Below are 26947 nucleotides of genomic sequence, written 5' to 3'. Positions count from 1 at the left end.
AGATTCAGATAAAAAGCTCCATTATGTATATATTAACAATGTCCAGTCCAGTAACATTTGATAAACTCAGACAAAAAATTTTCATTACTTATCCTATTTAAAATGAGTAGTTCCTTTTTAAAAGTAGATTCAAAAATTGACCTTTTTATCTTACCATATTCATATTTTCATAAAAGTTTTTCTCCACCATAGGAGAGCATAGTAATTTTAAATGAGTTATGCAAGGAAATAATACAGTTATGAAAAATTTAGAAAATAGAGTTTTATTATTAACGTTTGTTTTTCATTCTAGTCACTTTATCCTGAAGTCATGTACAAGCATACTCTGTATAGGAAAGATTTTACTTGTGGTACTCTGTATAGGAAAGATTTTACTTGTGTACCTGCAGAGTTCAAAATGCATTGAAGGGGTGTGTGTGTGTGTGTGTGTGTGTGTGTGTGTGTGTGTGTGTGTGGTGGTGGTGGTGGTGGTGGTGGTGGTGGTGGTGGTGGTGGTGGTGATTTAAATGAAGTTACAGCACCAGGGGTGACGATTTTCTGTTCCCTCAAAGCCATAGTCTGTCAATCAAAAACCCCAGTGCTAGGCATGGGAAATCCCCCTTTGTGTTGTTTGTTGGTCAGAGTAGTCCAAGAAACTCCCAAACGATATAGGTTATTGCCTTAGCTATTGATTGCCTTCCAGAACTTGAAGGTAAGACCCCATTGCTGAAGATATCACACACTTTAGACAAAGGACTTGGAGGAATTGAGCTGCAATGGAATTGGGAGCCTTCTCCCCGAGTACTAGCTCTTATAGTACTGGAAGGTGCTATGCAATCTATCAAAGGAGAAAAGCAATCAGTACTACACAGCTGTAAAGCCTTCAGACCATAATAGTGGCCAGAATGGTAAGATATTTGGAAAGCCCACTCATTAGGAAGAAAATCATGCCCTGTACTGTAAATATTGCCCACCTACCTTTCTGTGGCTGGTGAGGCTAAAGACCCTAGAGGAGAACCTACTATACTGTCACTTCCCTAAGCTAGTATCATTTCTAAGTACTTATTATGTTGACAGATGAGTTTAGTGCTTACCCTTCATCAAAGAAACTTCTTTTTGCAGCAGAGATCATGATGGAAACCCACAACTGGTCAAAGCAGAGAACAGGTATTCAACTCCAGTTAATATATCTACATCACAATTCTTACACCCAGGGAATAGAGGAAGCATAAAACTTGTAAGGGCTAGAAGACCAGGGAGGGCATCTGCTACAAGATAGTGTCTTCTGTATATGACAGAGAAGCTGTACCCATGGAATCTCAACAGAATAGTAGCCTAAAAAGACCTGAAAAATGACAGCAGTTGACATGCCATGACATGAATAGGGAAAATCTCACAAGGCCCTAACCCTAGATGAAGAGCTGCAGGCAATTAATTAGTAACTGCTGAGAAAAGGAGAATTGATCTACTCCAAGGACAAGCCCTTGATAGGTGATCCAATCCCAAGTGGTTAGCCCTAAACACACATGCATATGAGCAATACTAAATGAACTCAACAGGTTGTTTTAATAAATTTGCCTCTGTGTGTGTGTGTGTGTGTGTGTGTGTGTGTGTGTGTGTGTGGTGTGGTGTGTGTGGTGTGTGTGTATGTGTGTGTGTATCAATAATAATAAGCAGTGAATCTGAGGAGTAGTAGGGGCAGGGGAGGGGAGGGAGAGGGAAATGATGTAAATACAGTATAGTACATACTATATTTGAAACTCTCAAATAAAATATAAAAAATATGATGAAGAATATAAACACATACCCCTTCTTTTAAAATGGGGACATCACTATGTTGCCTAGACTGATCCTGAATCCCTAGACTTGAGATCCTCCTCATCTTTTCAAGTAGCTGAGATAAACACATTATCACTATACCTAGCTTAAAAATTATCCTTTTAACAGGAATTATTTTTGGTGAGGAGACATTTAAATGATCTTTATTCTAAATTCAAACAACTAATTATATATCTTCATATTCTCACTAACCTTTGTATTTTTTAAAAATAATTTGTGTCCACCGTCATCATTATCCAGCATATTGAAGGGGTGAAGAAGGAATGGGTGTGCATATGTGTGTATGTGGGTGATCAGAGGACAACTTCCAGTTGATTCTCTCCTTCTACAGGATTGTGGGAGGGTTGGATGTTTCTGAATATCAAAGGCAGGTTGTAAAGTAAAGTAAGCACTTTGCCCCTGTTAACCATTTTGCCAACCCTTTGATTTTAAAATATTGTTATAAACAATACTGTTTTTTCTATATTATTATACGAGTATTAAAAATTACCATTATGTATTTTTCTTTTAAATAGTGCTTAAAAATTATGTTTCCATTTGTTTGTATCTAGTATCAGAATTACCAAAATCAAATAAATACATGAAGTTTCTGTATGAAATAGTAACAAACTGGAAGTCTTTTCCCCACATTTATGTCTCATTTGATTTTCTTCTGTCACCATCATGTTTCACCACCAGCATTGGTTTACTAGGTTCACAGTGAATATGTAGGGGAAATTATTGAGAAAATTCCAATCTAGTTTAAGTATATGGGGAGTTAAGTTGAAAATTCACTTATTTTGGATTTTGTCTGGTGTTAATGTTTTGTGGATGATCAGAGTTGTATATAATATTTTTAAGATGTGATCCTCTGTTTTATGAGAAATAGAATGTAGGCAATATATGATCATAGTAGTTGTGTGGCATTAAAGGCAATAAGTGGATTTTTTTTTTTTTTTTTTTGCTTAAATCATTAAAGAAGGTTTCTTTGTGTTTTTATTCTGAATACTTTTCATCACAGAAACGGATTTGCTTATAAAGTTAATAGTAATAACAAATTGTCAGGGAGGAAAAGTGTCTATATATCTTACCAAGTGTTTCAGAAAGCAAAGGCCCAAGAAATGGCTCAGTGAGTAAAGGTGGCTGCTACAAAGCCTGATGGTCTGAGTTCAATCACTGGGACCCACATGGTGGGAGGAGAGAACCTGATTCTGCAAGTTGCCTGTGACCTCTGCATACACATCATAGCATGGGTGAACAAACACATGGGGGAGGGGATAAAAATGTAATTAAAAAAACTAAAAATACAAAATGATTTCAATGACAGCTTTATTTACGGTACTGTTACTAGCTTTAAAAACATTTTATTTCTTGTAAAATTATGACCTCCCATACTGTACTCGATAACTGATTTTTCTTAACATGTAATAATTGTATTTTTATAATCAAACCATCTGTCCGATAAGAGTTGTATAAAGAGGTTCTTGAAATTTTGTGCCTTCAAATTATACTAATTCCTGAGACTTCACTATAGAATCCAGACTTTTAATTATAGAGAAGTGGATTGGTTAGTAGTTCTCAGTGTTTGTGATTTGTTACATATACATTTATTGGCAAAGAGTATAATAGGTACTGAGGACAATTCTTTTGTAGCTCTTAAGCTTTAAGTACAGTAAGATCAGCCTGGATTTACATTGTTTGTGATAGGTTCTCTAAACTTGTTGACAATAAATTTTGTTGGGATAGTAAATTTTAGTATATACATTTTGAAACTGTTCGTTTCGCTACACCTCAAGGCTTTGTATCATAAGGAAAAAGGAAGGCCTTCTAAGTAGACATTATAGAAATTTTCATGAGAATAGTGAAATGGTGTTTTTAATGATTATAGAAACTCTTTTGAGTTTCTTCCTTTGTACATGCAAAACCTAAGAGGACACCCAGAGATTTGAGAAATCACATTTTTTTATTTTGGCTTTGATAACTCTAGGGTGCCTTACAACAGCAACATTATAGAGTATTTATATAAGGAAATTTTGACATTATCAAAAAGACCATAGGAGTAAGAGCTTTGTTGTTGCCTGAGAAGGCAAGAAACAAGTGTATCTAGTTCTGTGCCAAGTACTGTGTGAACTCTTGGAGAAAGTCCTTTCTCTCCATAGCTCTTTTCTTTCCCCTCCCTCCCTTCCTCTTGTCTGTCTGTCTTTGTGTCCGTGCTTGTGTGTGAGGGTACTTATGTGCAAGCTTGGAGGTCAGAGGACAGTCTGACTTTTTTTACACAGGTTCTGGAGTTCTGAACTTAGGTTGTCAGGCTTATGCTGCAAGTACTTACTGAGCCGTCTCTGGGGACCAATTTTGACATTTTAATTATTTTGTCAGGTCTCTTGAAACTGAGGGTAAGAGAGGATAAGTTCCCCAGGATCTGTAGCATATGACAACTGAAATATGTCATCAAACTCTGTTCTGTCATTTGTATTCTTCAGAGTTCAAGGGAGTTAACAGCCTTAAAGAATTTGTTTTCTGAGAAAGGAAATGTGAGAGGAAGGGTATATAAATATTTTGGGCGTGTGAGTTAGAGTTAGAATTAGTGTGTTTGGCTGGTGTTTGTAAATAACAAGGAACAGATAATTGGAAGGTAGTTTAAATCTGGTATAGATTTTGGCAAAAAGTGAACTGCTAAGTATAAATGGTAGCTATTTTTACTACAGAGATGGTATAAATTCTTACCAGTTCAGATAAGTTCACCATGCTTGTAGGAAAGATGGATAATGTTTGATTTGAGAATAGGTTTATTTGTATCAACAGAGATACAGTAATAGTTTAGATTTGTAATTTATGAGCAGAATTGTCAAAGTGCTCCTTTATTTGATTTGTCAAATATTTTTGCAGTTTTGTAGATGGGAGAGACATTTATACCCTTATCAGTAGAACTTCTGATAAATACTTAAGGAAACTATTCCTTTTAAAGAATGATGCCCTGATTGTATTGATATATAAGAAAAATACATTGATTTCCTAGGTGATGATTTAGTGGAGGATATATACTTTATCTTAGGGAGGAAATGTATTTTTAGGATTTTTATCTATCTCTTAAACATTTGTGTTCTTTTATTTTTAGGCTGTTCGCTGCTACGAATCTCTGATCTTAAAAGCTGAAGGAAAAGTGGAGTCTGATTTCTTTTGTCAGTTAGGTCACTTCAACCTCTTATTGGAAGATTATCCAAAAGGTAATTTGTTTTCTTATGGATTTCTTTGATTCATATATGCACGTAAAGTAATTATAATTATGAAAGGCACTGCCATTTTTATTTGTAAGAAGCTATAAGCTCATGAGCTATAGTTAACAGTAAGAAAAACGGAGTAGATGAAAGTGGGAAAATGTCATATGGCTTCAGGTGAATCATCAATAAAATAAGCTCAGTTAAAAAAAAAAACAAAAAACTGCCGGGCGGTGGTGGCGCACGCCTTCAATCCCAGCACTCGGGAGGCAGAGCCAGGTGGATCTCTGTGAGTTCGAGGCCAGCCTGGGCTAACAAATGAGTTCCAGGAAAAGGCGCAAAGCTACACAGAGAAACCCTGTCTGGAAAAACAAAAACAAAAACAAACAAACAAAAAAAACCCTCTATGTACAAAACTTACATTGCATTATGGTTTTGTTCTGCTCCATGAAAATCCCTCCTTTAAATGCTGTTATCTTAGTGCTTGATATTTAGCTTAGTGTTAGTGCATGCTTAGCAATTGCAAGGCCCTAGCGAGGGGTGAACTGAGAGGAAAAGCTTCTCTAGGACATATAGGAAAGGTAATACAAAGTTAGTGTTCTTCCTGATCTTTTCTGTAAATCTTGTCTATCTTAACTACAAAATGTTTGAATAAAATTTTAAGCTATAGTCATGTTACTGTAAAGGCAAGTAATACAGAGAGAGGAACACATGAGCTTGAACCTTAAATAAACTAGTTTGTTTACTTCAATGTTTTCATCAAAAAATAACTAAGTTATATATCTGAATGTAGTAAGTAAGTAGTCAGTCTTCCGAGATGTGCTTTTTTTCAAGGAACTCAGCTGCCAAATTAGACCATTATTCATGCAGGAAGTTAAAAAGCTGCCTGCCCTCCTTTAGTACAAAAGGAAAATTGCACAGCAAAGGAAAACTGTTCTTACAAGTGATAACTTTTAAACTTTGGGTAACACTAAACATCTTTATGCAGCAGGTATATTTGTTTTCAGCAAAAGTGAGCAGAGTACTTACTGGAAAGTTTTAGGACTAGAGTAAAGGATTGTTGGTATTTCACATTACTATTGTATCATGTCAGTTTTGTGTCAGGTCAAGCTCACATTTTCCTAATGGAAGTATAATTTTAGTCTGAAACATTCATAGTCTGTGAAATTCAAAATTAGACTTATTTCACAGTTTAGCTCCATTATTTTTTTTTTAAAGATTTATTTTTACTTCTTATGTATACAGTGTTCTGTCTGCATATACACCTGCAGGCCAGAAGAGGGCACCAGATTTCATTACGGATGGTAGTGAGCCACCATGTGGTTGCTGGGAATTGAACTCAGGACCTCTGGAAGAACAGGCAGTGCTCTTAACTGCTGAGCCATCTCTCCAGCCCCTAGCTCCATTATTTATAGTTGCAGATTATATAAGCATCTCCAAGTTTTTGTCTTCTAGTATGTAAAAGGCAGAAAGAAATAGTAGACGATAGATCAGGGATTTTAGGATTGTTAAGTGATACTGACTAGTACTGAGCTTTAGTTCAACATAATAACACCTAAAGCTGTTTTTGCATTTATTTATTTGTGTGTGAGCCATGCATGTGCTGTGGATGTTAGAGAACAGCATTTGGAGTCAGTTCTCTTCTTCCACCTTGAGGGTATCAAGGGGCTCAGGTTGTCAGGCTTGGCAGGTAAGTACTTTTACTAACTGAGTTATCTTGCTGGCCTGACATTTAATGTTTTAACATCACTTGAAACTGATAGCTTATTTAAAGAGAACTTTTATATTAGAAGTATATAGAATTCTATGAAATCTTTTTTTAATAATACACCTTTATGTACTGAGAGAGCACATTAGTTTGACAACACATGAAGAGGGGCCTAGACTTGGACTGCCCACATATAGTGCTCTATGTCATTTAGTGACCTTAGTTACCACTAAATCCATGTATCTTTAACTTTTATTTCTTATTTTAAATATCCTATTTAATTAATTAGTTAATTTATTTGTGTGTTTGCACACCTATTATGTACAAGCTATGACATGGGTGTGCAGGTAAAAGGGTAACTTATAGTTAGTTTTTTCCTCCTACCATTTGGGCTCTGGAGTTGAACTTGGGCCATTAAGTCTGGCAGCAAGTATATTTCTTTACTTGCTGAGCAATTTTGCCAGCCCTTAACCTTCATTGTTCAGTGAATTTAGCTATTTTTAAATTTATAAAACGTTCACTTAGGAGCTGGAGGGGTAGATAACTCAGCATTTAAGAGCATGTATTGCTTTTCAGGGGATGAAAGTTTGAGTCCCAGCACCCACATTAGATGACTTACAACAACCTGTAACTCTAGCTCCAGTTCCAGGAAAGGTCTAACACCTTTGGCCTCTGTGAGCACTTGTGCTCATGTGCACACAACTGACTGCATGCGTACACACAAATGTATACATGCATGCACATGTGGTTGTTCATGCTTATAGCCCACCACTTGGAAGGCTGAGGCAGGAGGATTGCTGTGACTTTGAGGACAGTGTAGTGACTTCCAGAGTTGAGATCTTGTCTTTTTTTATTATTAAGAAATTTTCTATTCATTTTACATAACAACCACAGATCCCCCTCTCTTCCCTCCTTCTGAGATCTTGTCTTACAATACAAATGAGTAAACAAACAAACAAAAGGTTGGTCTGTGACTACAACAAAGAATTGAAGGCCATTTAGAAATCATCTTTCTGTTTTGGAAAGTGGGATATGGGCATGTAGTACCTCCACTGCTGACAAACTAGCTGGTGGGAGTAATCAGTAAGGTGGGAGAAGAGGAGGATATCTAAGGATTTACATCACTGAAAAAAAAAATGTACTATAAATACCCACCTACCATTGTACAGGTTAGATTAGTTGGCTTTTGCTAGTAGACAGTAGCTTAATTTTTGATAAGAGGAGGAGGAGAATGGGTATATCAGTATATTTCAAACTAGTAGCGTCTATAGTTCCTAATTATTATGCGTTTTTTTGAGTTCTCCTTAGAGAACCTCTCCTTAGAGGTTGAGAGTTTAAAGAGAGAAATATATATATATTTAATGAGAGAAATTTATATATATATATTTAAAGAGAAATATATAAATATTTAAATACATTTATATTTAATATATATATACACACACATATATATTTTAATACAAGCTAGGACTGGAGACATGGCTCAGTGGTTAAGAGAACTGGCCTTAAGTTCTGTTCACAGCACATACATGGCAGCTAACAACAGTCTGTTTCAAGGCATCTAACACCTCGTTCTTCCTTTTTGGAGCTCCTGCATGTATGTGATACATATACATACACTCAGGCACACACATATAAATATATAGCATATAAAACAAATATTAAAAAACACAAACTAGTTATTTTTTTCTGTCCATTCTTTTTTTTTTTTTTTCTTTTTCTTTTTCTTTTTGGTTTTTCGAGACAGGGTTTCTCTGTGTGGCTTTGCGCCTTTCCTGGAACTCACTTGGTAGCCCAGGCTGGCCTCGAACTCACAAAGATCCACCTGCCTCTGCCTCCCGAGTGCTGGGATTAAAGGCGTGTGCCACCACCGCCCGGCTCTTTTCTGTCCATTCTTATCATTGTTTTTCTGCATTTCTAAAACTTAAGTCAGTGTTAGGTAGAATACTTCCCACTGCTGTATACTCACCCACACTCAAACCACTACTACCAATTATAAAGGCATTTCTTTCCTCAGGTTTACTACTTTCTTTGTGACTGACACAAGAGAAGAAAAGTGCTGACCTCAGCCAAATAAACATTTAATTTTAGGGAACATATTATAAAACATACTTATTTTTAAAATAAATTAATATGAACAATACAGTGATCATGTAGATCTGTGAGTACAGTGCTCCAAGTACACCTTTGTAGGGGACTTCCTTGTTAATCAGAGAATGATTCTCATTTATATACCTGGATTTGTTACTACTTTTTAAAAATTCCCTGAACTCGTGCCGGGTGGTGGTGGCGCACGCCTTCCCAGCACTCGGGAGGCAGAGCCAGGCGGATCTCTGTGAGTTCGAGGCCAGCCTGGGCTACCAAGTGAGTTCCAGGAGAGGCGCAAAGCTACACAGAGAAACCCTGTCTCGAAAAACGGAAAAAAAAAAAAAAAAAAAAAAAAAAATTCCCTAAACTCAGGATACCCCTGAGTTAGTTCCTTTACGAAACAACAAACAGCTGGGTGGTGGTGGTATACTCGTTTAATCTCAGCACTCAGGAGTCAGAAGCCCTGGGATCTCCATGAGTTCGAGGCTAGCCTGGTCTACAGAGCTGGTTCCAGGACAGCCAGGGCTACATTAAGAAACCCCTTCTTGGGCTGGAGAAATGGCTCAGCAGTTAAGAGCACTGGCTGCTCTTCCAAGGGTCCTGAGTTCAATTCCCAGCAACCACATGGTGGCTCACAACCATCTGTAATGAGATCTGGCGCCCTCTTCTGGCCAGCAGGCATACATGCAGGCAAACACTGTATACATAATAAATAAATAAATCTAAAAAAAAAAAAAAAAAAGAAACCCCTTCTTAAACACTGCCCCCCTCCCCCCAAAAAAGAAAGACACAACAAAAAACCTTACTTCTTTTGTTATAGTAAACTGTAGAACCTATTGTATGAACATTTTGGGCTGTGATTTTGGTGTATTTATCATTCTGATGTCACCTGCTTCCTGTCTTAAATGAACTAAACAATTTTTTTTGGTTAGTAAATGTCTCTCTCTCTCTCTCTCTCTCTCTCTCTCTCTCTCTCTCTCTCTCTCTCTCTCTCTCTCACACACACACACACACACACACACACACACACACACACACAATTTCAGATAAATTTTATATAGAAGGAAAAATAGCTTTGTAAAAATACTTTCTTGATCTTTTTGATTGGCAATATTTACAGAGAGTTTGAAAAGTAATTCTGTCTTTTGAGTTTGTCATTTTGCTTCTAGGAATTTATTCTATAAAGAGCAGCAATGGATAGGAGATTCCAGCAAAGTTGAGGCCAAATACACTTGGCCTATTGCTAGATGTTAGGTTCCCACGGAAGGGAGTGTAGCCTTTATTTAGTAAGGAATTTACTTTAGGATCAACACATATGGAAGCTGGAGGTAGAACTAGTACTGCATTGAGGGGGAAATAAAGCTATAACAGCCTTGACCAGTTATTAAAAAGGTTGAAATTATGAGTTAAGAGACTTTGGAAGAAATTTCAGAAAAGTACAATTTAGTTGGAGTATAATATTTTTCTTTTTCCTCCTTCCCTTAAGTAATTGACCTCTTTTCCTCCTTACCCCCTCCACCCTCTTACCCCTTATCTGTCATATTGTGACAAAGTAGATTTGGAATGTTTTAGTTCTTAGATAGTTAGAAATTGTTACGACAGGTTGTATGTCAAGATTTGGTACTTTGTAGAAATTTGCCTGAACTTGCTTTCTTAAGTTAAATGACAGTACTCGATTGTGAGATATTTATAGTGTAAGACCAATAAAAGGCCTATTTTCTAATAATTGATAGTAAGTTTGTGTAGCAAAAAAATCGGTTTTTGATGCATTTACTACAGTCATTCTGAAACAGATTTGAAACAAGGATATTGAAATGAAGGATTTGTATCATTCTCCATTCTTAAAAATATCTACAGTGAACTAAGAACTTTTGTTTTTAAATAGCTAGAGATTAGAAATAATGACCGCTTGAAAAGATTTTACTAGAAAGACCCAGGTGATAGGTACTTGTATAGCCTTTATAGGATCTTACTGACTTCTGTGGATTAAGAAACACAAAGCTTATTAGAATCTTAAAGTAAGATGCCAGACCTAATGGAGGTAAAGTGTAATTACTGAGAAAGTATGTAATTGAATAGAAACACAGATGGAAGAAATGCCTCATTTATAACTCTACTTGCAATTTAGAGTATCAACTCTGGCTTTGAATTTAGTTTTCATATTTATTAATTTACCACATTGTTGTATAGATGCCATGTTTCTACCAACTAGTAATAAAAATGTGCTTCTTATAATGCAGTTTCATTTAATATGGATGGTATTATGATTTCTCTCTAAGGGTTCCTAATTCTGAAAGTGAATTTTATGTAGTCAGGAGGTGGGTGTTATTAATTAGGCTATTGAAAACATACACTCCAGGTTATTCACAATTAAATGGAATCATAAAATAGCAGTCTTGGTGTTTTTTTATCCTAACTTTACAGAATTGTCGTAGTCCCAGATGTCTGTTGAATGTAATGATTTTTGGATACAAATGTCAAAGACTACCTTCTACAGTAAAGGCATTCACATAATTAGAAAGTGAATAGATGGGTTGGTTTCTGGGCACAGTTTCAAGTCAAGAAGGTTCTAACTTCTTTCCATTTGGTTCTTCTGCTATCTTCTGTGTGCTGGGGTAATAGCTCTTCTTGTGGTAGTGTTTTATGTTATATATTGGTCATATCCAGTAGTAGGGAGAAAAACATTGCCCATGATTTTCATATATAAGTTAGTGGTGGTTGGACCATAGTTCATGGCACATTTCTTTTTTTTTTTTCTTTTTCTTCTTCTTCTTCTTCTTCTTCTTTTTTTTTTTTTTTTCCCGATACAGGGTTTTTCTGTGTAGCTTTGCGCCTTTCCTGGAACTCGCTTTGTAGACCAAGCTGGCCTCGAACTCACAGAGATCCGCCTGGCTCTGCCTCCCGAGTGCTGGGATTTCTTTTTCTTTATTAAGAAATTTTCTACTCACTCTACATACCACCCACAGACCCCCCCTCCTCCCACCCTCCAGCCCTCCTTCCCTAGCCACCCCACATCCCCACATCACCCAAATCAAGGTCTCCCATGAGGAGTCAGCAGAGCCAGACACACTGAGCCTAGGCAAGTCCAAGCCCCTCCCCACTGCATCATCATTGGCACATTTCAAGACTAATATTATCCCTAAGATTGTCAGGAGCAGCACTGTTAAATCAGTGATGGGAGTTTGGGAATGTGCTGGAAACAGATAATCTGAATTGCCAGTCATACCATTTACTATAGAAATGCTTGTTGTTCTAATTAGTTTAGTAATTTAGTTTACGTTGATTTTAAGATTACCAACTAGCTACACACTAATATATGTAGAACTGGGGACTAGGGTAGCATAAAACCAGTTTCTGTAACACTGACAAATTTAAATCATAGTTTAATTTTCAGTGATATGTTGGTTAGTATAATTTTTTATGGGAAAAGAAAGACTAGGATTATTCAAATGAAAAGGTTACTTGTTAAGATACATGAAAATAGTTGGGCAGTGGTGGTGCATGCCTTTAACTCCAGCACTAGGGAGGCAGAGGCAGGTGGATGGATCTCTGTGAGTTGGAGGCCAGCCTGGTCTACAGAACAAGTTCCAGGACAGCTAGGGCTGTTACACAGAGAAACCCTGTCTTGAGGGAAAAAAAGTTGTGATGCCTTTTGAGTCACTGCCTCTCATTGTTCTAAGAATTAAACTGAAGCTCTGTGCATGCTAGATAAGTATGTACCACTGAGCTGCATCCCCTCACCTCAGTACTATGTTTAAAAACATAAATTAAAAAAAAGGTTTTTTTCCTATGTGGTATTGAGAGCTGCTGGTAGCAGGAGGCTGTGGGAGTATACAGCAGGTGACAGCTAGTGTTCAGCAGGTCGACCCACCAGACTCTTTGATGGGGAGCCCCACCTGGTAAGACCATGGAGTTACTGACTGTTAATGACCAGGTGCTCCTGTCTGTAATTTCTCTCATATGCCATTTCATTTCTTCCTTAAGAACAGATATAGGTGTTTTCCCACTGCTTGTGTGTTTATCTCATGTATATATTCCATCTATTGGGCACACATATCTGTGGATGGTCAGAAGATGACTTCTCATTTAGCTGTATAAAATTGATATATAGAAAATATACTAAGATATGCTACATAACTAGCTCTATTGTCCCATGAGGACAGTAGCCCCTTAAAAGCCTGTTTTGTTCCTTTTGCTCAGACTAACTGCACACATTTAGCTGATTTTTACCTCAGAGCAAATAGACTTCAAACTAGACTTTAAACTAGACTGAAGGCCTCATGCACAAGGTCAGAGTTGTAGGTGTCCAACCAAGGTTATCCACATAAAGCACCCTAAGAAAAGCATGCCAGTTCTTCCACTTGCCAAGTCTGCTGATAAAGAACTATGTCTCAGAGTTTGTCGCACTGGGCACTGCGCCCTCTCCCTCTGGTCCTGAGACCTTGAAACCTTGTGTTGCCATGGTAAATGGTTTACCCTAGGAATGCGCTTTTGACCAATGAGAGGTAACTCTTGTAATTTTTTTTCTATTGCTTGAAGTCTCCTAAAAAAGAAGTATTTTTAGGCTAGATGGAGAAGAAGCTAGGAAGGATTTAGAATTAGGACAAGAAAATTAGATGAGGGCTTGGGGATTTAGCTCAGTGGTAGAGCGCTTGCCTAGCAAGCGCAAGGCCCTGGGTTCGGTCCTCAGCTCTGGGGGAGGGGGTGGCAAAGGGGGGGTGGGAGCGACAACCAAAATGAATATAATTTGCTAATTTAAAAAGAAAATTAGATGAATAGGCAGAACAATAAAGAGACATGCTAAGAAGTGTGTGAGTTGATTCGTTTGCCCTCAGATTCTTAGGTTTCCCTCACTTGATGTAGCATCTTTTCTAGACCTTGAAGGGGTCTGAGGGGCTTGCACCCAAAGGACTCCGTTAATGTGGCATTCATGATTTGGAAGCACTACATAGAAAGTTTCAGAAAATGTAGACATAAGAGAATATCTAAAATGTATTTGTGTAGTTAATTGACTATTAGAAATGACAGTTGCTATACAGATTAAGAAGTGGAACAATACGGGTATAGCCTGTATTTTCTTCAATTATTAGCCTCTACTTTTTTCTTCATGGGTGTACTCTGTGTAAAATTTCAGTGTTTCCTTAGTGTTCTTTTTTCATTTTCTTAGGGCCACTAATAAAATTATCTCTAATAATATATTGTGTAGTTTGCAAAAATTGAGCAAAAAGCCAAGTCTCATGACACATACGAGGCTGAGGCAAGAGGGTTGGTAGTTCAAGTTTTAGAATGAGGCACTGTACACAAGTCATCTGAGAATAAACACGAATACAGCTGTATACAGGAAGTACCTTATGTTCACAATAATAGTAGTAGGTTCTTAGCAGAAGTCAAACTAAACAAGAGATTCTGAGTCATGATTTAGCTTCTGGTTATAAGAGTGTGCCCTCCTTCTCTTTAGGTGTATGGGAATTTGCCTGAATGTATGTCTATGTACCATGTGCAAGTCTGGTGCCTGCAGAGCCAAAAGAGGGCATTGAATCCCTTGGAACTGTTGGCTACAGATCCACTATATGGGTGCTTGGAATTGCACCTGGGTCATTTGGAAGAGCACTTTGTTCTCGCTGAGCTATCTCTAACCTCTACAAGAGCCCTTTTTGAGGAAGAGGATGGGCTTGGGCATTTGTGAATCCTTGCAAATCTAATACCTGTAGTTAGGACACTATGCAAGACTAACAGCCAAATACTAGAAATTCTGGCATGTAAGGAACAGGTGGATTATTTTAAAAAGTAGATCAGAACAGAGTACTTAACATTTCTCTCTGTGTGTGTAGGTGCTGCTTCCTGTTTATTTTGTAGCATGTAGAGGTCAGATAAAGAAGTTCACCAGACTGTACATAGTTAAGAAAAAATATGGCCCTAGATGGGTCTTCAGTTCTCAGATTGAAAAAGAAGTTACAAAAGGAGAGCAGAATCTAGAGATAGGCCTCTCTCTGTTTGTGGAGCCCATATATAGTCGTTATCCTGGGATTTCACTTTTTCTTTGTCTTGGGTGTTCTTAAAGGCTCATTTCATTTATGTCTCCTGGTTTTCAATGATTTGTATCCTCTTTGTTGCTATGTATTATGCTTTTAGAGGAACATACTTGACAGTATTTTCTTCCAGAAAGGTTCTACTGTTAACTGATTTCTCTCTGGACTCTCCCTGACTCCCTAGTCCTTGGGATCTTTTTCAGAAGAATTCAGGCAAAATACTCAAGAGTATAGTATAGAAGATATAATTTATTATTCTCAAGGGATGGGAGTGGGCAGTGGCCAAAGAGACCATTGTGGAGTAGAGCATTGTCACTGGATAAGAGACTTTAATGTAAGCCAGGTGGTGGTGGTGGCGCATGCTTTTAATTCCAGCACTCAGGGAGGCAGAGGCAGACAGATTTCTGTGAGTTTGAGGTCAGTCTGGTCTATAGCGTAAGTTCCAGGACAGCCAGGGCTGTTACATAGAAAAACCCAGTCTCGAACTACCCACTCCTCCCCCAAATAAAGAGTCCAATGTCCATAGAGATTTAGGTAGGGCTTATTATTTTCAAAGTTTTAAGAACAGATGAACTTCTTGGGATGTTTTCTTGTCCAGGTGATTAATAGGCACATTTATACTAACTCTTAAGGGAGGACACTGTGTTATATCTTTGTGCTTTACCAGAAAGCCTCTACTAGATAGTAATTTTATAATATTTTGGCAGCTTACAATATCACGTCTCTACCCAGGGCCAGAGGTGTACTCAGATCCCTTTCTTGTGACCAGTGGTCAGAGTCCTTGTAGTTTGACTTTCTGGTTTTATAAGCTCCTAATTATGGGGATATTACCGAATGTTGGAGGTTAATTTTGGTTGAGTTGTTGTATATATGCAAAATACCTTTATTCTCTGAATTAAGAAATGTGGATATCTTAGTTTTATTGTTGGAGATAATTTTCCTTTAGAAATTTGAAAATGTTCCTTCACCTTATTTCTAGACATAACTTCTGTTGTAGTAGGCCTTTTCAGTCTAGTAACCTATAGCTTTCTTTTTGGGAACTTGAATTTTTAAGGGTAGAAGTCCAAGCTCCTATAACTCCAACAGGCTAAGCTAGGTCTTAATGCACCAGTTACCAAATGAGTAATGGTAGAAAAATGGAGAGGAGACCTATTTATTGTAGCCACAGTGTGAAAAGCAGATAAAGGAGTTTAGTGGCCCCATGGGTCTGTCATCTGGGTGCTGACATGAGGCTTAGGTTTAACTAGAGGGCAAGAGGTAGCATAATTAAGCAGTCTGGGTTAAAAGTGGTCCTGTCCTTCTTTGTCTCGGCTCTGGTTCTACAAGGTGGATGGATAAATTGTTAGGGACTAATCTGATATCAACAACATGATTACTTTAGTTTCAGGTTGTAGCCTCACCTTCAAGGATAATTGCTTTTATTGGAGAAGGGGGCTATCTATCCTGGAAGGTTTAAAGTTTAAGGTGACTGGAGGCTTTGGAAAACAGCTTATCTTTGCCTTTAGCCTTGACAGGAATGAGATAGGTTAGGTTAGGCAGATTTAAGCAGGAATTTGAGAAAATGTAAGGGACATAGATACAAAATGAAAGCAGAGTTATTTTAAGTCTTCTCATCCTAATATTAGCTTGTGGGCCCAAGTGAGGATTTGATGCATTTTATCAAGAGCAGGCTTTTTTAGTGCCTGTTTCAAAATTATTGTTTGAATTTTATCTGTTGCTTCTGTTCTTTCTCTTTGGACCACTATTGCTGATATGTTAGCCCTCCAATAAGCGATTGATAGATTGATTGATTAATTGATTAATTGTGCTGTGGGATGTTCTGTATGGCAAATGTGTTGCTGATTGGTCAATAAATAAAATACTGATTGGCCATTGGCTAGGCAGGAAGTGTAGGCGGGACAAGGAGGAGAATAAAGCTGGGAAGTGGAAGGCTGAGTAAGAGAGACACTGCCAGCCGCCACCATGACAAGCTGCATGTGAAGATGCTGGTAAGCCACGAGCCATGTGGCAAGGTATAGATTAATAGAAATGGATTAATTTAAGCTGTAAGAACAGTTAGCAAGAAGCCTGCCATGGCCATACAGTTTGTAACCAATATAAGTCTCTGTGTTTACTTGGTCGGGTCTGAGCGGTTGTGGGACTGGCAGGTGAGAGAGATTTATCCTGACTGTGGGCCAGGCAGGAAAACTCGAGCTACATAATTGATTTCTTTCTTTCTTTCTTTCTTCCTTTCTTTCTTTTCTTTTTTGTGTATTTTTTGTTCATTTTTGATGGGTTCTCTTGAGCTTCCTAATCTTATCCTTCTATTGCATTATTCTATAATAATTTTGTTTTTGAAATTTTATTTCTTAGCATCCTGCTTTTTTCTTTTAGAATTCTCTTCCTCTTATGAAAGCAGCATTTCTTCCTTTTAAAGAGTTTTTTCATCTCATTTTAAGTATTGCAAAGTTCCAGAACTAGAACTTCTGAGCATGTAGAAATAGCTTATTGAATCTGACCTGCATGGCCTTCTGCTTTTGTTGGAGAATTTGTGTATCTCTGATCACATTGCTTATGAAATACCAAGGATTGTTCCTGCCTTGGTAGTAATCTCATGGAGTGATCTGGATATGAGTCTCCTTCCAAGCATCTGGGGTGACTGTAGGTTTATAACAAAGCCTTTCTGGAGTTTGGAACAGGATGTGAAAGATGACAGTAAATGCTAAAGAATATTATTTCTTTGCCTTGATGAGGAGGGGCAAGGCATGGAGAAGGTGGGGTTAGGAGATGGGTTACAGATCACAAATTTTTAGACAGATATTCCTGGAGTGACTAATATGCCTACCAGTAGAGTTAAGTGGGTGACTCAAAGTAAAGGAGATAGTTGAAGGCAAAGATGCCAGGCTTTTATCCTTCTTTAGTTGTCTTGTGGATTCAAGTGAGAAATCAGTGCTTATCAGCAGAAGCAGCTTTTAAAATACATACTATAATAATGTTTCTTAAAACTTTCATTGACTTTAAAGTGAAACATAATTGTGACTCATAATTATTCTCCTTCTTTTAGCGTTATCTGCATACCAGAGGTACTACAGTTTACAGTCTGACTACTGGAAGGTTGGTACACATTTTCATGCTTATTTCCTAGTTGTTTTTGTTGGTAGATTATTGGTTGTTATAAAAACCATTAGAGTTTTTTTCTGTTTTTTTATTTTATTATTATTACTTGAAAATGTTACTTCTGCAGGAAAGAGATTTGAAAAGGGAAATCAGTATCATTTTTGTTTTTTGTCTTTTATTTAACTACTTTGTATTTTATTAAAAAATGAATAGATTGCTGATATTTTATTGACCCAAGATGGTTGCACATGGAATAAGTGAAAAATTAAACATGGCCAACTAATAGCTTTTACCTCTCAAATGCTTGGATTACTCCTTTGTGTGGTGCTGAGGACTGAACCCAGGGCATTGTACTTGCTAGGCAAGTATTCTACAACTGGGCTACATTTTCACCTCTTTGTTCATATATTTGTTGTTTTCTTGTAATCTCTTCTTTTGAGTAGCATGTTTAGATAGGTAATTTACCCACTTCTTAATTGGATTGAATGAAATTTTGCTAAGAATTTTGACGTCCCTATATATTCTGGATATTAAATCATTGGTCAAATGAATAGTAGACAAATTTTTTTTTCTCATATTTTAGGTTGTTTTGTCATCCCCCTCCCCCCACCCGTGATAGGGTTTCTCTGTGTAGCCCTGGTTGTCCTGTAACTTGCTCTATAGACCAGGTTGGCCTCAAACTTACTGAGTTCCTACTGCCTCTGCCTCCCCAGTGCTGGATGAGATTAAAGGCATGTGCCACCACAGCCTTTTGTTACTCTCACTGATTGATTCCTTTGCTATGCACAATCTTTTATGTCTTTTACGAATTTTATTTTCCTGTGCATTATCTCCAAAATCATTGCCTATCCTAATGCCATTGTCTGTACTAGTGTTTCTCTTGAGTTTATTTTTCTAGTAGCTTCCTAGTTTCAGGTCTGAAATTTATGTCTTTATTTAATTTTGAGTTGATTTTTCACAGGATTAGAGATTTTAATTTTAATCCTCTGCATAGAGATTCCTAGTTTTAGCAGAATCTTGTATTAATGAGATTGCCTTTTCTCTTGGTGATGTTTTTGGTTCCTTTGTGAACCACAATCAGTTGCTTCTTAATTTGCATAGGTTTATTCCTGGGATCTTTTACCTTTGTGTACATTGCTAATTCCTACCATAGCTCTGTAGAATAACTTGAAATCAGCTGTACCTCACCTTTGTTATTAACTAACTTTCCAATATCATTTTGGTTTTTTGAGGGGAGGGGCGGGGGGAAGGCTCTTTTATGCTTCCATATGCGTTTGCATTTTCTGCCTCTGTTTCATTGTTATTTTGAAGTGATGTCTACAATCTGTAAATTGCTTTGGGTTGTATGGACTTTTGATAATTTTGTTGTAGTCCATGAAGATGAAACATCTTTCCACTTTCTGGTGTCGTCGTTTTCTTTCATCAACGCTTTTGTAATTTTCATTGTGAATGTCTTTTATTTATTTAGTTAAATTTCCTCCAGGTATTTTATTTTTTGTAGCTTATTGTCAATTTTGGATTGCTTTCATTATACTCCCCTAGACCCTTGGTTTGTGTGTGTGGTGTGTATCAGGGGCCTGAGTAGGATGTTAGATGCCTTCCTTATTGCTCTCCAACTTACTCTTTTGTGGTGAGATCTCATTGAACCTGGAGTTTACCATTTCAGCTAAGCTGGCTAGTAAGTGAGCTCCTGGGATCCACTTGTTTCTGCACATTAGTGCTTGAGTTACAAGCGTATGTGGACATGCTCAGCTTTTTACATGGATACTAGGGATTTGAACTCAGGTCCTCAGGCTTGCACAGCAAATACTTTTACCCACTTAGCCATCTCCCTAGCCCCTCATTATTTCTTTCTTAACTAACAGTTTTTGTTATTTCTGTGTTAAAACACTGATTCTTTATATGTTGATATTTTTTGCATTCTATTGTGTTGGTGTCAACCTATTAGTAACAGCCTTAGAGTACCAAAACCGCACCAGTGTCACATTAAAGAAAAGGAAGTAAAGCACTTCCCCTTGAAGTAATTTTATCAAGAGCAAACCCAGGTATGAATTCTCTACTTCTGTCTTCCTGTGTCTTTCATTGTCTCTTATCTATTTGTTATGTGAGTCTGAATCTTGCTGCCTGAATGATGCTGTCTTGTGAGAGTGAGAGTGAGAGTGAGAGAGTGAGAGTGAGAGTGAGAGAGAGAGCGAGAGCGAGAGCGAGAGCGAGAGAGCGAAAGTGTCCCTAACTGAGGAGGTCCACAGAGGTTTCCTAGTGAGATCTGAGCTTGCTTTACCCAGCAGGGCTACATAAGGGGATGGCTTGACCATATGTGTGGTTACCAGGTGTTTGGAAGGGTCTGCACTTGGCTGTGCGGTGTCCTTTGATCTAGCAAGGGGAAGGTCTTTTGCCCCACCCCTTGGCATTGTTATAAAAAGCCCTTTTGAAGAGACAGAAAGGGCCCGTTGAGCATTGACCCAGGCCCTCCTGAAGCTATCCTGTGTTTCTGTCTGTCTCATCTCTGCTATCTTTCTATTTGCAAATTCCATATGCCTCTCTCCTCCTCATAGGAACCCTGTAAAAGGTGGGAGCTGGCCTCCTACACCTAACAAAGGGGGTTTGTTCTGTATTAACTGAATAGCATAGAAAGCATCACATGGGTAAGACATGAGGGATACTTTACAGAACTCTTTAACAGGCTTTTACAAAGAACAAGATGTTACTAATTACAGTGGATCCAGTTAACAAACGAAAAATGCCATCGAACAGTATCTATATGCTGCTTCCAATATTTTTGGTGGATATTTGTTTTATAAGGTTGCTTTTCTACCTATTTGTTGCCTTTAACAAATGACTACCATAGCATACATACATACATGGGTTCATTACTCTCTGGGTTAGGGGCATGAAATAGTAAATACCTTAAAATTGCAGCTATGTGTATTAGCTTAGGTTGTTAAATAACAAATCCATGGTAAGTAAGGTTGGTTGTTAAATTGTTCTCTTAAAGGTTAAACAAACAGGTAGACTACTCAGTAGGATAGCAATCTTAAATCTTAAGTGATCTCAAGGTATATTATTAACTGGCTGTGAGGTCCAGCAAAAGTTCTAGTCTCTTAGAATGTAGGACATATTTTTATAATAGTACATTGCCACATTCTACAATCTTACTGAATTCAGTTACCAGTTCTAATAATCTTTAAAAGTCTTTAGGCTATTCTGTATATAGAGACATATCATCTATAAACAGGTGGAATTTAACGTCTTTCCTTCCTGCTAGTCTTGTTTTGTTTTTTCACCTGACCTGACTGACACTTCCATTATTATATAAAATAAGAGTGGTCATACTTATTTGGTTCTAGATTTTTGAGGAAATGCTTTTATTCCATACCTATTCAGTATAATAGTTTACAATTTTACAGTTTATGATAATAGCCTCTTTGCTCATTTAAATTGTTAACCAGTTTCTCCAGGATTTTTTTTTTTGTTGTTGTTATTGAAAAAGACTATCCTTAAAAAAAATTAGCTAATATTTTCTTTCTCAAAACAATCAACCAATGGTCTGGGGATGTGGCTCAATTGGAGGGGTGCTTGCCCAACATGCACAAAGCTCTGGTTCCATTTCCAGCATAACATAATGTTATGTGTTGGTTCAAGCCTATCACTCCAGAACTTTGGAGGTGAAGGACAGAAGATAAGAAGTTCAAGGTCATCCTTGACCACTTAGGGAGTTTGAGGTCAACCTAGGCTTCATGAGATCCTATTTAAAACAAACAAAAATGACAACCTACAAAGCCCTAATCCTCAAAGGACCAGTCAATATATGAATAAGTGTTGAACATTACTAGTTATTAGAGAAATGTAAATAAAACTCTGTTGGGATTATGTCTTACACCAGTCAGAGTAGAAGTCATCAGAAGGAAGTAACAAATGCTGTTGCAGATGAGACAGAAGGGAGACCCTTGTACACTTCTGGGAATATAAATTAGTCCTGGCATTATAGAAATAAGTATGGAGGTTCTTAAGAAAACTAAAAGTAGACCTACCATTGGATCCAGCTATACTATTTCTATTTACCCAAAAGACTTGAAGTCTACATATCACAGAGAATACTTAGATGTCATTGTTCACTGCAACACTGCTCACAGTAGTTATGGAACCAACCTGGGTATCTAACAAGAGATGAATGGATATAGAAAACGTGGTTTCTGTACACTGAAATTTTTTTCAGTCATAAGAAAAAGGAAATTATGCTGTTTGCATGAAAATGGATGCAACTGGAGATAATAGTATTAAGCACATTATATCAGTCTCTGAAAGACAAATATCTCATTTACTCTCATTTGTGTGTCATAGATGTTAAAGTTTGTCAGTTTTTCATATTAGCATTTTATTGTGCCTACATTAGTGTACATGAACTGTTTTGGGGGAGAATTTATCCTCATTAATAATTTCATTAGCTTTTCCATAAACATGGTATATAAAAATGATTTTCAATACACTTCCAAAGACAACAGTGAATTAAAAATATTTTAAAAATGTGTGTTCTTCTCTCCTTTTGTCTTTTTTTTTTTTTACGATTATTTTCATTTTATGTGTATGCTATATGCATTCCTGGTCCTGGAGCAGGCCAGTTGTTAGCCACTGTATGGGTGCTGAAACTGAAGCCAGGCAGGTTCTCTGTAGGAACAGCAAGTGCTCCTAATTGCTGAGCCATCTTTCTTAGCCCCATGCAAGATTTCTTAATGAATTTATTTCCATTATTTATTCCTTTGTGTATTAAAAATATTGAAGTGTGATAAAGATTTATCTTTTATTTAGTATAAAAGAATTTTAAGCACAAGATTGCTCAGTGAGTAAGGGACACTTGCCACCAATCCTGAGCTGCATTCAATCCCCAGAACCTATATGGTGTAAGGAGAGAACTGAACTTCACACCTGTACTGTGGCATGTATCAATCCCCAATGCAAAAATGTTTTTCACAGAAATAAATACAATAAAATTTCTTTAAAATTATTAAAAAACTGTTTTAGTGCTAAGTCTAAGTGTTATCACAGCTTAATTTGAAGTGTTTTTTTCCTTCATGCTATAGATGAGTCTTTTTTTTTTTTTTCCTGGTTTTTCGAGACAGGGTTTCTCTGTGTAGCTTTGGAGCCTTTCCTGGAACTCACTGTGTAGCCCAGGCTGGCCTCAAACTCACAGAGATCCGCCTGGCTCTGCCTCTTGAGTGCTGGGATTAAAAGCGTGTGCCACTACCGCCCGGCTTAGATGAATCTTAAATTTGATGAAATCTTAGATTCAGTGATACTTATGTGATATAAATTTATTTGTGTGAAAACATTGATTCTTGTTCTTTTATTATATTTCTAATTTCTTTTATTATATTTCTAATTTTTCTAGTATAAACTTGTTGATTATTTTCATTCTTTTACCTTTATTATGTTTTTGAAAGTTTGTTAGTGTTATTTTGGTATGGCTTACTTGATTCTCTATCTCTTATATTTCTTTGAACTGAAAGTTAAAACTTCTTTGAAGCCTTTTTCAAGCTCCTAAATCTCTTGGCTTCTTTTAAAAGATCTGTTTTTTGTCTTCTGCAACTTTACTGTTTGTATTGGATTTCATTTTATTTATTCAGTTTTCTGCATCTGGATATTACAGTCTTCAGAACTAGAAGGTTTTGTTTTGTGCGTGTATGTGTTTTTTAACCTATCATATCTTTAAATATCACCTAGTTCCAATTTTACCTTTTCTCTATACAGCAGGCTTTTTAGATTTATAATAAACTTCCCTATTCTTAAGTTCAGTTTCATATTTCCATGTCTTTGTGCTGCATTGTGAATAATTTTTACTGCACTCTATTTTAGGCTCATTAATCCTTAAGTTACAGTTGATATGAAATTATTCTTTCTGTTTTCTACCAGATATGTAAAAGTTGTGCCTCTTTCTACCACTCTACCTCTGTTCCCCAAATATTTTCAGTCAATAATTTTACTAAAACATCTTCCAGGAATTCAGGTTTAAATGGAAACCTCTGTTAACTCAGTAGTCCTAAAATGATGTGCTATTGAAACCAAAGCAATGAACTGGTGCTGTTACAGTTGTCTCTTAAGAAACAACCTGAAGTACCACAGAGTTATCTGATTTTCTCAGTTCCATGTGAGATTCTTGTAGTTTCATGTGTTTATAGGATATACAGCAGGTTGAGGTAACCACTAGGAAGTTTATACCTAGGGCCTCTGGAATGCCTTCAAATCTTTATTGTTCTTCTTACCCCTCAAATGATCTCCAGTAAAGTTAATAGTAGATTTCTTTTTCCTGCTTTGTATCACTTTGTGAAATTAGTGACAGCATGATTTTATTTTATTTATTTTTTAAGTTGTATAACCAAATCTTTTGAGAGAAAACTTCTGGCTCTGATAGTTCCTAACAGGGTAAGTTTGGCAAGACAAGTTTGAGATTTATTCTCTATTGTAAAAAGTTAGAGATTTATTCATGGTAGCCACATTGGCAAGAGGAATAGATAAAGAGGTACAGTAACCCCAAATAATCATCTGGGTAATGACACGAACTCTAAGTTTAAAATAAGGAAGAATAAGCTAAGAAATGTGCATAATTAAGCAGTCTTTGTCAAGATGTGGATCCAGCCATTATGGACCCTTGCTCTGGCCCTACAAGATGCTTAGAAGTCCTTAGTGCTTGGGATGACAAGGTGGTTTGCAGGGGGTGATTATTACTACAGGATGCAGCTTTTTCTTAATCAGTAATTGCTTTCATTTGTGGGTGGTCTGTCCTGCATGATTTTGTTCTTCCTGAATTCCAAGGTAACTGCAGGTATAGGATAGCCTGGAAGGAGAATAGGTTAGTTAGGCAGAGTTAGGTAGGCTTCTGAGCCAACAAGTAAGAAGCCGATTCAGAGGAAAGCTACACAATGTCAGGCTTTCATCCTGTTTTCACTTGTCTGTGGACCCAAGTAAGGAGTCAGTGCTTTTTGGCATAAGCAGCTTTTCGTGCCTGTTTCATAGTTTAATATGAATTTGTTTTTCAGTTGCATCTCAGCATAAAATGTAATTGTTTTCAAAGATGATTATGGCATGTAGAATGCTTGGTGTTGACTGACAGCCAAACTTATTTCACCCTAAAATTGGGGATGGTGCAACAGCTCAGTGATACAGTGCTTGGATGGTATTTATGAGGCCACAAGTTCAACCCCCAGTACTGCCAAAGAAAACAAAAAAAAGACAATACACCAATAATAAAACCTTGTTGTCTCAAATTGCCTTTAGTTTAGAGTTTGTCTAATAAAAGTTTTAGAGTCTTGAATTAATTAGTTGTATCAGCATTCTCTTCTCATCTCACTTTCTCACCCTTTGGGAAAAGGTTTTTCTTTCACTAGTGCTATTACAGTATGCTCTTAGGATAAAGGTTTAATATTTTTCTCTTAATCTGCAAATCACAGTAAAATGAAAGTATTCTGATATTAAAATTACTGGTACTCTACTGTGGTCTGTAAAGCTTGTATTGTCTCAAAATTCTTATATATTCAAGACTACCATGCCTATTTATGATCAGTTTTGTTTTTATGCAAGTTAGTGCTTGTTATTAAATAGCAATCCTTTTTCCTTTTTCAGCGTGGGTCTAAGAGTTGGGGCCTTGCCCATTACCATTAGTTGACAGTAGACAGATTCAGGAGAAAAGCAGAAATATTATCAACAAAGAGGTGCTGATAGTTTAGGGCCTTAATAGAAAAATGTAGAAAGTTTTGTTGCACTTTGTTTTTTAAGGTCAGATTTAGTTTCCTAGCAAACACCTACCCCCACCTCTGTACATGTATAACCTGCTTTTGTGTGATGTTTCCCAGGAAGTCTGTTTCTATTCATCTCAGATAGGGAGGGCAGCCACAGACTAAAGAAACACTGCCACCCAGGTCCACCGAAGTTTAATTGGGAGTACTTACAGGAGCCTGAGTGTGATGGATTACTTCAGGAACATGGGCAACGTAGGGCAACTGCACTACCAGAGAATAGTCTTTCCCCAGCAACCACTACTGTTTACGTTTTTGTGGGGCTTCTTGACCCTTATGAAACTCATGCTCTTTCCACAAAAGAATATTAATGAGCACAGTCTTGTGAAGGTGTTGTGCAGGTGATCATATATCTGCCCTGATTCCAGGACCTCAATGACTACACCATGCTCAGAGGACAGAGTTCTATAACACCTTTGTTATCAAAAACATCCCCTAATAGTGGTAAATTTGTTGCTATCAGTAAACTTAACATTTGACAAATCATTATCATGAAAAGTCCATAGTGTGTATATATCAGGGTTCACTCTGCGTTGTACGTTCCATTGCCTTGGGAAAATGTGTAACTACTTGACTCTACCATTATGGTAACACACCAAGTATTTCCACTGCCCTAAAAAATATTTTTGTCCTCCAGCCTATTGATTGATCCCTCCCCCTATAGCAAACAAAGTTATTATTGTCTGGCTAGAGTTTTTTTTTATTATTATGTTTTTTAATTTTTATGCTGATGAACATGTAAATCCCTGATAACCAGCTTAATTGTGCAAAATGTCTTGCCTTTTTCAAGCTTAGAAATTCCTTAGAAGTGGAATAGTAGGGTATATTTGTGGGTGGAGGAGGAGGGGAGAGGAGAAGAACTGCTGATTGTCCAGATAATTTCAGTTTAAAGTCATTTTCATAGAACTCTGGCCTGTAGTTAGTCCCTTCAGCCCTCTTGACTTTGACTCACAAAGGAAAGGAGACATTTACAAAGAGAAAAGAAGAAATTATAGCTTTTCTAGAAACTCTGTTGCTACTTCTTCCTCATCACAAACTTAATTTTTTTTATTAAAATACACATGTGTGTATCATTTTAAATTGAGGTCCTTCATATGAGAGAATGTGTATGTGTGTGTGTGTGTGTGTGTGTGTGTGTGTGTGTGTGTGTGTGTATGTGTCTGTGTCTGTGTCTGTGTCTGTCTGTCTGTCTGTGTCTATGTCTGTGTGTCCCCATTCCGGTTTCTC

General features: G+C 37.1%; 1 protein-coding gene across 10 annotated transcripts in view; it reads left to right on the top strand.

Annotated features, from left to right (window-relative positions):
* Kdm6a (lysine demethylase 6A) overlaps positions 1–26947 on the top strand; it is a 150921-nt gene that overhangs the window by 39204 nt on the left and 84770 nt on the right. For all 10 annotated transcript variants that reach the window (XM_059251409.1, XM_059251415.1, XM_059251410.1 and 7 more), the window contains exons 3-4: positions 4913–5021; positions 17881–17930. In XM_059251409.1, the coding sequence (XP_059107392.1) occupies positions 4913–5021; positions 17881–17930 (159 nt within the window). The remainder of the gene's footprint in view (positions 1–4912; positions 5022–17880; positions 17931–26947) is intronic.

This window comes from Peromyscus eremicus, chromosome X (assembly GCF_949786415.1).
Source record: "Peromyscus eremicus chromosome X, PerEre_H2_v1, whole genome shotgun sequence".
Classification (NCBI taxonomy): domain Eukaryota; kingdom Metazoa; phylum Chordata; class Mammalia; order Rodentia; family Cricetidae; genus Peromyscus; species Peromyscus eremicus.
This window is presented reverse-complemented; position numbering and strand designations above follow the sequence as displayed.